Source organism: Pezoporus flaviventris, unplaced genomic scaffold, assembly GCF_033815535.1.
Source record: "Pezoporus flaviventris isolate CSIRO_AGI_PZ_B2104156 unplaced genomic scaffold, CSIRO_AGI_Pfla_v1 ptg000079l, whole genome shotgun sequence".
In the NCBI taxonomy this organism is placed as follows: domain Eukaryota; kingdom Metazoa; phylum Chordata; class Aves; order Psittaciformes; family Psittacidae; genus Pezoporus; species Pezoporus flaviventris.
This window is the reverse complement of record NW_026892627.1, coordinates 856,272-868,583: the sequence shown is the minus strand read 5'-3', so window position 1 is coordinate 868,583 and position 12,312 is coordinate 856,272. Positions and strand designations below refer to the sequence as shown.

Sequence of the window (12,312 nt, the reverse complement as noted above, 5' to 3'; positions counted from 1 at the left end):
AGAGGCTCTCCGAACAGAAGGTACAGATTACACCACAGCACCTGCACCTCCCAGACTAGGGCAGCACCCCACCTTTCTTGTTTAAGGACCACACTGGAGCTGCAGACACAGGCATGTTTGTGAAGAACAAATAGCACATTTCTGTTTAGAGCATGCTATTTACTAGACCGCAGATCCAGCTTAAAAAATAATGAAAGTGTGGATGGGTTTTTTTAAATTCTTTTTTACAAATAAGGATTTTCATCCCAAGACGCAGAGCAGCTGGAGGGATTTTTCCAAGGAGTTAAAGAAAAAAAGCCTAAGGACTTTGATCAGACCTCAACCAAGGAAAATTTCAGATCAAAGGTGGGTATTTTGAGAAGTTATGAGTGTGTTAAAACAGGGATTATGACCAAAAATGCTTTGCAGCCCTAATATAATGGATTCTACAAAGCATCCAGCATATTGTCTATACAGTCACTCAACGTTCATGCGTTCCATTTACATATCAAAAGCACACTGCTACCAACACATACATTTAAGATGTATCCTGGCGTTCCCAGAGTAGCTGCAAGGATCCGTTAATGTGAACCTTATTGACGTGAAGGGTTCAATTTCAATAATTAAAGCATTTCCTGGCACTGCCTGGAGAGTTTACACGAGAAGCAGCCAGCGTGAAGGGACGGACAGAAGAAAACTGAGGGCTTAGAATTGTAGAATGGTTTGGGCTGGTTTAGTGTCGAGCATGCCAGCGATACTTGGGTATTTATTCCTCTCTTCACCTATTATTTTGTCTTATTAAACCCTTCATGGAACAAATACAAAGGGGACAGTCGAGTAGAGAGAAGGATGCCAGCACCTCAGTCCTTCCGCCTGTGGGCACCACTCACCGACAAGGACATGGCCACAGGAGGGAAGAGCCAGAGTGGGCAACTCCTTGCCCACCAAATAGGTTGCTCTGTTTAACACAAAAAAATACACTATTTATTACATTCTTCTTCGTATCTCTCAACACACCGCTGCTACTCAGCTCCATGTCCATCCCCAGACCTCAGTGGTGGTTCCGTCCTCCAAATGGCTAATTACAGTAGTATAGATTTACATCCAATTTTTTTTTAACCCAGATGTTTTAAACTTTCCCAGCACAGCTCAGTAAGAGGACAGAAGTTTCCTCGCCTGGCTGACTCACCACCAATTGTTCCCTAATTAGTAAGTGGCTTTAGATCCTATTTAAGAGGGACAGCAGAAAACTGACTTCTTTAAAGGAAATTCCTTGGTATTCTTACTGCCTTTAACATGATTTGAGGTCTCCCTGTAATGCAAGACATGAAATGCTTTCCTTCTCTTAAGAAGCAACTTTTGAGGGAGGAAAATGGGTATCTGCTAACAAGCAGCTGCTAATTCATGCATTGCCTTGGGCCAGCCCTGCCACAACTGCCACCTCTATCATTCCTCTGGCCTCAGGAGGGTTTGGCTCTGCCCAGCCAAATGCTCCTAGGGCCCTAGGGAATAACCCTGGGAGCCAGCACAGGCTCAGGCACTCTAAAAGCAATGGTCTGAACCTACAGGAAAAGGAGCTTTGGGTGGCTGCCAGGGTCACTGAACCGATCTGATTCTCACTTCAGATATGGGAGAACAGCTAATAGCTAAAAATATTTTCTCTTATTGCTTGCTCCTTGAACTGGCCAACTCACTAAGACAAAAGGTGTCTGTATTTCAGTTATCTAGCCCTTGCTTTTCTAAACACGCATCCCACCAGACCTGGTTAGCAGAAGTATTTAACGTAGAAGGGCACAACTCATGCTAACACAACACAAAATGGTTACTTTTATTTTCTACTTTATATTCAGCATCTGTGCGCACTGCAACCTGAAATATTTTACACCTTCACTGGAGCTTACAGACTCTGTGCCTGCCTTCCCTAGACAACCCATGTTTAAAAAGCCTTTTTGTAATAAGATGTAAGCAAATTTGAAGTCCCCACGTTCCCTTGTATCCATCACTTGCAGGGTAGGTGGGAATCCATGGGGCAACAGAGCACCCACAAGAAAGAAACACAAAGTAAAAATCACAGAATCCTCGAATGGTTTGGGTCTGAAGGGAACCAATATTCAGTTTCAACCCCCTGCCAAGGGCAGGGACACCTTCCACCAGACCAGGTTGCTCCAAGCCCTGTCCAAGCTGGCCTTGGACACTGCCAGGGATGGGGCAGCCACAGCTTCTCTGGGCAACCTGTGCCAGGGCCTCACCACCCTCACAGGGAAGAACTTCTTCCTCATCTTCCTCATCTTCTTCTCATCTCAGTCTCCCCTCTGTCAGTTTAAAGCCATTCCCCCTTGTCCTGTCCCCACCTGCCCTTGTCAAAGGCCCCTCTCCAGCTTTCTTGTCAGCCCCTTTAGGCACTGGAAGCTCCTGTAAGGTGTCCCCAGAGCCTTCCCTTGCACTCACTGATTTTGGGGGATATTAATTTGGTCAAGGAAGTTGTTTTGGTTTAGAAATCCTGTTTGACTTATGCACTGATAGCTTTTCTATATGCTTAGGCTTCTTCTAAGTTCAAGTCTAGAATAATCCCCAAACATACTCAGGAGAGGGGATGTAGAAGGGAATAGATTTTGATGGATTCAGAAGACCTCTTTGCATTAGGAGGGCTACATCCCTTGTTCCTGTGTGAGAGCTGGATATAATTCCTGTCAACATCCATCTAATTCCCAGAACATGACTGAAGACAATGATTATCCAAGAGGAAAGGCCACCTAACAGCAAGAGGCCAGGGAATGCATCTCACCATGCAAACAGGATTCTTCCAGGTAAAAAATTCCCTTACCCATCCTGGGTGTTTCCAGAGATCACCAGGACCATTTTTCCCAGTGTTCTGACCCAGGACTATCACAGATTCAACACTCCCAGTCTGGCAGTCAGCGCTGCCACCACTGCTGCCAGACAACTTGCCTGTCCTCCGGCCTCTTTGTTCCTCGCTCATACGCTGAGGACGGAGGGGACATCGAGTCCCTCCGTCTCTTCTTCTCTTTACTCTGGCTCTGCCTCTCAGGATCGCGCTCTCTGCTCAGGATGGGGTTCTTCGGAGCAGGAGTCTGGTCCTTGGGGCCGGCTGTCTCTCTCCCACGGTCAGCTGCTGAGGAGCATGGATAAAAGGGAGAGAACTGCTGTAATGCAGAGTATTTCTAGCTCCTTCTTCCTGCAGTTTCAGTGGCTTCTGTTAGTCATAGAATCACAGGATCCTAGAATCTGAGGATGGAAGGGACCTCAAGGGATCACCTGGTCCAACATTTCTAGGCAAAGCATAACTCAGACTAGATGGCCCAGCAGCATGTACAGCCCAGTCTTAACAGAGTCCAATGCTGAGGAGTCACCACTTCCCTGGGGAGGTTATTCCAATGGCTGATTGCTCTCATAGTGAAAATTTTTCTTCTTGTGTCCAGCAGGAATTCCCCCAATAACAGAGCAGTAGTCAACAGAGTCTCCATTCAAACAAGTTACAGACCGCCCCATATCAGCCTCAGGGCTACATTTCCCAACACCCACTGCTAAGATTATCTTTCCTATTTAAAGGAACTGTTTTCAAGGAGTAGGAACACACAGGCAGAACATCTCTTGACATCCCAGACTGGGAAAATTAAGTAGTTTCATAGGAGCAGAACAATACACAGCAAAATGTGAATACATACCACTGCTCTCCTTTTCTGCTTGACTCTTCTTCGGGATCCGGTACACTTCCTGCAAAGCAAACAAGCAGGGTCAGCATTACACCTACCCACAAGAACAATCCCAATATCTACAGGGCTGCAAGAATTGTAACACAGCACTAATAATTTAACAATTCAATTATAATTTTAAACAGTAAAATCGTGTTTCTGGACACAAAGTTCTGGTTTTAGGTAAATCATTACAGTGCTTTCTATATATTGCCTCTGATCAGCATTTTGTGTTTGATAAATCATAGAATCATAGAATGGAATGGTTTCAGTTGGACTGGAAGCTGTGGCTGCCCCATCCCTGGCAGTGTTCAAGGCCAGGTTGGATGCAGCTTTTGAGCAACCTGGTCTAGTGGAAGGTGTCCCTGCCCATGGCAGGGGGTGGGAACTGGATGAGCTTTAAGGTCCCTTCCAACCCAAAAAATTCTGTGATTTTATGGTTCTTTTTTCTATCCAGGAAAAGCAGCATTTTTCTACGCAGGAAAATCATGCCTGAGCATCAGGCATGGGGACAACGCATGGAAGAAACGTGTCCCAGATAACCTACCAAAGAAACTCACTTTCCCCATCTTTTAAGCAGCCCCCAGGTGCCTGGATGCTTTTTATACCACCTTTTAGCTAAGAAAAATACACACATCTAAGAAAAAGATATCAAGCCCCATGTTTTGGCCTAAGAAAATACATTTTCCTTTGGTGAAAAAATGGAAGTACAATAAATCCCACTGTGGTCTGTTCACAAGACAAAACCACTTCAAAAGTGCTGCTGAAAGTTAAAAATCATTTCGGCCAAGATTCTAATTTTTAAAAAAATACTTATTCCATGGAGCCTGAACACAACACCATGAACACTTGCAGTTTGAAGCATCTACAAATATGCTACCGTATGTACTGTGGGCTATTCCAGTACCAAGAGGCACTAGGAGCCCATAAATAGGCCCTTTTTTAATTGTTCTTATTTATTTACATGTTTGACATAGATCAAAAAAGGCAGAAGTAAGAAAATGGGACAAGGAGAGCCCGGAGCAGAGGTGCGGGATGCAGAGGCGTTGCTAGTGCTCTCTTTTCCTTGGAAATCCTCTCCTTTCTGCACCACCAGCGTGCTGCCATGCCCACCTAGCTCAATCCAAGCCACGACCCCTTCAGCTACAGGGCAGCAGATCCACAGAGACAGGGGAAGGAACGGGGAGCTGTTGAGACCACCTGCATGCTCATGAGCACTGAGGGCCTGAAGCAACACAGTGGAAGTTTGTCGATGACACCAAGCTGTGTGGTTCGGTTGATACGCCTGGAGGGAAGGAACGCCATCCAGAGGGACCTTGACACACTTGTGAGGTGGGCTGATGCCAACCTCATGAAGTTTAACCATGACAAGTGCAAGGTCCTGCACCTGGGTCAGAGCAATCCCAGGCACAGCTACAGGTTGGGCAGAGAAGAGATTCAGAGCAGCCCTGCAGAGAAGGACTTGGGGGTGTTGCTTGATGAGAAAACGAACATGAGCTGGCTTCAGTGTGCGCTCACAGCCCAGAAAGCCAACCGTATCCTGGGCTGCATCAAAAGCAGCGTGACCAGCAGGTCGAAGGAGGTGATCCTCTCCCTCTACTCTGCTCTTGTGAGACCTCACCTGGAGTATTGTGTGCAGTTCTGGTGTTCTCAACATAAAAAGGACATGGAACTGTTGGAACAAGTCCAGAGGAGGGCTATGAGGATGATCAGGGGGCTGGAGCACCTCCCGTATGAAGACAGACTGAGAAAGTTGGGGCTGTTCAGCCTGGAGAAGAGAAGGCTGCATGGAGACCTCATAGCAGCCTTCCAGTATCTGAAGGGGGGCTATAAGGGTGCTGGGGATGGACTCTTCATTAGGGACTGTAGTGATAGGAGAAGGGGTAACGGGTTAAAACTTAAACAGGGGAAGTATAGATTGGATATAAGGAGGCAGTTCTTTACTGTGAGGGTGGTGAGGCACTGGAACAGGCTGCCCAAAGAAGTTGTGAATGCTCCATCCCTGGCAGTGCTCAAGGCCAGGCTGGATAGAGTCTTGGGTGAGATGGTTTAGTGTGACCCTGGCCCTGGCAGGGGGGTTGGAACTGGATGATCCTACGGTCCTTTCCAACCCTAACTGTTCTAAGATTCTGTGATGCACACCCAACGCACCTCTGCACCTCCAAGAGCCCCAAACCCAGCTTTTGCTGGGCCACCAAGCCCCTGCCTACTTTTGATCCCCGTTTGCACTATATCCTACCCCCAGCACTGTTAAAACACACTCAGGCTAATACTCATGACTTGTAGCATTTGTGATCTTCTAGCATCTAAATTAACTGACTCTCCCAAAGCCAAAACCTCAGCAATGCTACCTCCCCAAGTCCATGACCATCAGACCCTCTGAACAGCGTTAATTCTTCATACTCCATGTGATGCCACATTTACCGACTGCACCTCACAGGAAAAACACTGAGGACCTTCCCTAAGGCACTAAAATACCCTTTAATCTGGGTCATGGATAAGGCAAAGAGGAGAAAAAGATGTACTGAAATGTTAGTGGAGGAGTGAATGAAGGCTGCTTCTAGCTGCGTATTTAAAGCTTCCCTAGAGTCAGACATACAAAGCTCTACCTCGACTTGACTCTCAACCTTATATATTGCTTATCTTCTACACAAAATCCCCTTTGATTTTTTACAGCTAAATGGAAATTAAATGATTTATTAAATTAATTGATTGGTGTCTCTTCTGGGCTGCCCAGCTGCTCCCGACTGCATCCCTCACTAGCTACATATCCACCTCCACCACAAGATTTAACAAGAGATCCCAGGTTTGAGAATGGCCCTCTTAATGTGTTAGGAAAAAATGCACCCTGTGGGCTAAGAAACTATGCTTTCCTTTGGTGAAATAAATGAAAGTATAAGATACCCCACTGTGGTCTTTGCTCACAAGACAAAACCACTTCAAAAGTGCTGATGATGGTTATAGAAAAGAAGTTAGTTTAGCCAAGATTTTTAGTTTTTTAAATACTCATTTTACTTTTTCATGGCATATGAACACAACACAGCAAACACGTGCAGTCTGAAGCAGCTGCAGATACATATGCTGTGATGAGAGCCCGTAAACACGCCCTTTTTAAATTGTTACTTATTTATTTACATGTTTGCTATGGATCAAAAGACCCCAAATCTAGTGTGTTTTTTAACTAAATGCAAAGAAGGCAGCAGTTCACTGTTTGAGGTGGGGAGGGATGCACAAAGACCCAGTTGGGATAATAAAGCCAATATAATGCTATTTACTCGCCGTCCGGTGGCAGGGATAGTTTTGCCTCTTACTGGCTTGTGTGGGAAGGAGCGGACCACGAGGGCAGCTTCTGCAGACCCAAATCACCCGCAGACAACAGGTTTTCTGTATTTATTTTTCTTTCTCTCGCATCACTCCAAAAAACTCATTCTCAGACACACCACAAAGCAGCATGCTCAAAAAAACACCCCATATCTGGCCCAAGGGCTGGTCCCATCAGCAGTGAAGATGGTGTGAGGAGGAGCGGGACAAGTGGGTGCATGGACAGCGGGATCAAGTGCACCCTCAGCAAGTTTGCAGACAACACTGAGCTGTGTGGTGCAGATGACATGCTGGAAGGAAGGGATGTCATCCAGAGGGGCCCAGAAAGGCTGGAGAGGTGGGACAGTGCAAACTGGAAGCTGTCCCTGCCCTTGGCAGGGGGGTGGAACCGGATGAACTTTTAAGGTCCTTTCCAACCCAAACTATTCTATGATTCTGAGATTCTACGATAGATGAACCAGCCAGGACAGCTAAAGGACAAGGCAGCAGGCAACTGTAAGGAAGAGCTAAGCTGGAGTACGTTTCTCAGCTCCTAAGAGATTTGTCCCATTAAACAGGAGGATGTGCAATGGAAAAATAGTGAAAAAAAGGGTCAGTGGGAATAGAACAAGGACAGGGGCCATTCTGCAGTAAGTGGGTTTGATAAACACAGCACTGCTCACTCCAGCCATGCATTGCTTCAGCTGCAGCAGAAGATTCAAAGTGCAACTAAGAAATACAGCAATTTCAGCTCAACAGAGATAATTAAGTCTAATCTTCGAGGTCAATGATGGTTGAATGTGCAAGGAGAAAGAAAGCATCTGCCCTCCTTAGGTAGGAGAATGCATCTTCCTCTGAAAGATGCAGCTGCGCCAACAGCAACAGGAGGCATTGAGGGAGAAAATGGCAGGATCCACCCCATCAAACTGTACTGCCCTAACAAGGGTCCAAGGGGCTCAAAATGTAAGACAATTATGAAGCAGAGAAAAAGCAACATCTTGCTGGAGTGCAGCTACAGATCTACTCAAGAGGCTGCAGAGCCTCTAGCATCAGTCTGGTGAAGATGGGAGGCAGCAGAGCCTTTGAAGCAGGAACAAAAGGAGGAGTATGTCAAAATCGCTCCATGAAAACCAGATGGTGGTCAAACCAGACGCAAGCCAGGGGGAACTCCGAAGAAAAGCCTATTTTATTTTTGGAAACGGAAGCTGCTGGCTTTGAGCGTGCATAACTACTAAATCAATGCAACCGCCGCTAACAGAGTCCAAATGGCTCTCTACCTTCCAGAACAGTTTTTAATGAGTTGCACAAAAAATTAAATACAGAAAGAAAAGCAGTGTAAGTCTGTTACGAACAAAAAGAGAAGAACTAAAAACTAAAAATCCCCCAGGATTTAGGCTGTCCAGCTGCAGACACAAAACCATCCATGGCTTGGGAGAAGCAAAAGAGCTGCAGAACAGTCTCAAGACTCAAAGCGGTAGGAACCGAAGACTGTGCCTAAGAAAATGCTCTCCAGATGTCTGCCCCTTAGCTGCTTATTATTTTAGATTTAATGGGACTAAACTGGAGAAGACCAATGGACACCAACAATGGGCACAGGGAAACAATGATGCAACTGGATGGAGGCTGTGTTTGTGCCAACAGATGCACAGCTGGCAAAGGGGTGATCGCTCTTCTACAGCAATCCAGCAACACACCCGTGCTTCAAAACCTCTGTCACCCAAACAGGGAGCAGGCATGCTTCTCCTAAGGCCAAGGGGATTACTCGGGAAAGCCGCCTGTAGCTCACCAAAGCTCGCCACATTTGGCAGGGCTTAAATGCTCTAAGCCAAGACAGCCTGCAGACCATGTTGTCTCACCTAACTCTGCTCTGTAGTTTTCTCAACTTAAGTCATTGATTTGCTGAAGAAATGCCATGCAATCGAATCTCTCCTCTACCAGGCTGGATACCCAATGCTCCACCAGCCAGAGCTGGATCTCCTCTTCCTTGCTTCCCTCCCTCCTTCCCTCTGCAGCTCCCCACACCTTCTGCATGAGCACAAAGCTCCAGCATGATGCCAAGGGAAGGAAGAGAGCAAAAGAAAGGACTAATGCCACGACATCCCTGCTTGAAGGCCAAAAAAACCCACCACAAACAACAGCCTGGCTGCTCACCAGTGCCTATTGTTTTTGCAAACTATTTCTTGCTGTAAGTTGTAACAAACTATAAGCCTCCTAATTAGAGCACATGATGTACATGGGCCAGCAGTGTGCGCCTGCAGCCCAGAAAGCCAACCGTATCCTGGGCTGCATCAAAAGCAGCGTGACCAGCAGGTCGAAGGAGGTGATCCTGCCCCTCTACTCTGCTCTTGTGAGACCTCACTTGGAGTACTGTGTGCAGTTCTGGCGTCCTCAACATAAAAAGGACATGGAACTGTTGGAACAAGTCCAGAGGAGGGCCACGAGGATGATCGGGGCACTGGAGCACCTCCCGTATGAAGACAGGCTGAGAAAGTTGGGGCTGTTCAGCCTGGAGAAGAGAAGGCTGTGTGGAGACCTCATAGCAGCCTTCCAGTATCTGAAGGGGGGCTATAGGGATGCTGGGGAGGGACTCTTCATTGGAGACTGTAGTGATAAGACAAGGGGTAATGGGTTAAAACTTAAACAGGGGAAGTTTAGGTTGGATATAAGAAGAAAATTATTTCCTGTTAGGGTGGTGAGGCACTGGAATAGGTTGCCCAGGGAGGCTGTGAATGCTCCATTCCTAGCAGTGTTCAAGACCAGGTTGGACGAGGCCTTGGGTGATATGGTTTAGTGTGAGGTGTCCCTGCCCATGGCAGGGGGGTTGGAACCAGATGATCTTAAGGTCCTTTCCAACCCTAACTATTCTATGATTCTACGATTCTATGTGTGTGCTGGAGCAGGAGCCAGTCACTCCAGGACGGCTTGTCTAGGAAAAGGGACAGGCAAGAGCAGCTTCACAGGGCTATCCTATCAAGATGTATCAGATGTGATTTGTAAAGACCATCTCAGAGGAAGACAAAGGCTCAGTTTGCCTGGGTCATCCAAGCTCTGGTATCTCTATCTCTGTTCAAGCTGATGATTAAGTTCACAGAATGGGAGTTTTCACTGCAGAAAAAGAAGGTCCACCTTGGCCAAAGTTGAGGTAACACTTCAGGCTTGAACTCCCAAATCACTGCTAAATACCTGTGAGGCTACAGCTGTCCAACCAAAACCTTTTAAACCCAAAATACTTGGCTCTTTCAAAAGGTTTTTCTGAAATTAAAAAGGTCTCCTCCAACTCACAAGGGCAAGGACTGGGGATCCCCACAACTACACAACTATAACTCCTGCCTGCTGCCTCACCACAAGATGAGGGCATTGTCTGCCCATCCTCTGCCCTCAAGGAGTGGAGGAAGATGCCAAAAACTCAGTTCTATCTGCAGCAGAGCAGTGCCCAAACTACACTAGCACAGTGGAACATTCTGCAGCAGCCAGCACCGCCATGCTGGTTGCGTTCACACAGCATTAGTCAGTTGGCAGAGCACGCAGGTTCTCTATAGGACATATTTCAGATGTGCAATGGGTCATCACAGGAAGCCTACAACTTGGGTAACAGAGCTGCAGGACCCCAAGGCCCTGCTTCAACATAAATGGTGAGGAAACCCCAACAGCCAGACAACCCTGAAACACCAATGCTATTAAAGCACATGCTACACTTGAAGCCAAACTTACTCTCTTGTCCATCAGCCTTAGCTACTGAAATGTCAGACATCAAAAGGATGTTGAGAAAAGTTTACTACGCATTGTAAGCTGACCTTAAAACTTGTTCCTGTGATGCCAGGAGGGTAGAGCACCAGGTCTGTTTGCCATAGTACCATGTGTTGCCTCCATCATGGGTCTGGCTGTACAGATCAGCCCACGGAGCCTTACCTGAGCGCAATCCTCTGGATGGAGTGAGCTTAGGTGCCTGGAAGAATCACATTGAACCACCACCTGTGTACACCAACCAGCCCTTGCCACTCAGAGTGAGTTTTCAGCATGGGAGAAGATATGCACTGCTTCCTCGGAGGGCAGGAACAGCATGCACAAGCCCAGGCTGAAAACTTACCCCACTGGGGAGTGTGAGTGTGTGCTGTGATGGGTATGTAGCAGTGGCCAACACTCCTCATGGGTAAGGAGTCAGAGTGTATGAGCCCTGTAAGCTGAGGACTTAAAAGTCCTGTGTATAGAGGTATAGAAAAAGATAGCTCACTTAATCCTTTCATGCCAGGAGTTGGGATTTTCCCGGAGCGACGTCCATTGCCGGCAATGGACACACCAAAATAACGTCGGCATCAATGAGTTAACCACCTCTGTCCTCTTTTCACCTATTATATTGCTCATGCATCATCCAGCTTCCCAACCATCTTCCCGTTTCTTCACCGTATGCACGCTATGTCCTCTCCCTTCTTCAGCACGGAGTTGAAAATGGAGTTGAGAAAAGGAGACACATGGTCAGCTCCTTGCTGCCCTGAGAAGCTAGATGGAAATGGTTGAAATTACAAGGGGGTCATCAGCAGGACTGGAGAGGACATAGCTTAAGTTATGAGTTTTCAGACCCTCCCACCCCCCCCATCCAATGCCAGTTATTGCAGATGTTCCACCACTCAAAACAGCTTTTAAAAAGCTTGGAAGTGCTGGAAAAGGCCCCTGGCTTTTATGCCGCTGGGGTGACTGGGTTCTAAAGCATTCCATCTAAAGCAATGCTCTGCCAGCTTAGTCTTTTCTTTTAGACATCAGCCACCTCTAGGCTGGGCTATGGTGGCACCTGGCATCTTAACAGGTGAGAATCGGACAGAAGCAGTTAACTCTTAGTGCCATGACAACGTCTAGGACAGAATGAAGCCCCAGGTCACAGTTTCCCCAAAAATGCTTTGTGTGAGAAAAATGAGTTTTCACAGACCCATGTCATGATTCTGCTTTTTGGGGTTGGATTTGCTGGGATTACTACAAAGCTAAAGCTTGTGAGATACAACCCCACCCCCACAACCAGATATGCGTGCTGCATCAGGTTATTAGCATCCTTTATAAAGACCTGAAGTTAATTAGCAAGTACACAGAGATGTGAATCCACACCTTAAATAGCAACACTGACGAGTTGCGCGACCAAACTCTAGATAGCCAAGGCTGAGCTCCTCCAAGCTCAAAAGAAAACACAAGCCCTGGTGATAAAATGACACCCTAAGATCAAGTTTGGTCTCAGACCACCATTTCAGAGGAGTCACTCATTTGGTGAAGCTTTACACTGGTTTACAACATATTTTCTGTGCTGTTTCAAGTCTAGCCACCACAGCACATCATC

General features: G+C 46.8%; 1 protein-coding gene across 2 annotated transcripts in view; it reads right to left on the bottom strand.

Annotated features, from left to right (window-relative positions):
- Positions 1 to 12,312, bottom strand: part of SETD2 (SET domain containing 2, histone lysine methyltransferase) — a 64,939-nt gene that overhangs the window by 9,732 nt on the left and 42,895 nt on the right. Inside the window, exons 13-14 of one of the 2 annotated variants that reach the window (XM_061474431.1) lie at positions 3,666 to 3,714; positions 2,929 to 3,112 (exon numbers count right to left, since the gene is read on the bottom strand). In XM_061474431.1, the coding sequence (XP_061330415.1) occupies positions 2,929 to 3,112; positions 3,666 to 3,714 (233 nt within the window). The remainder of the gene's footprint in view (positions 1 to 2,928; positions 3,113 to 3,665; positions 3,715 to 12,312) is intronic. The other variant, XM_061474432.1, reaches the window with a different exon arrangement.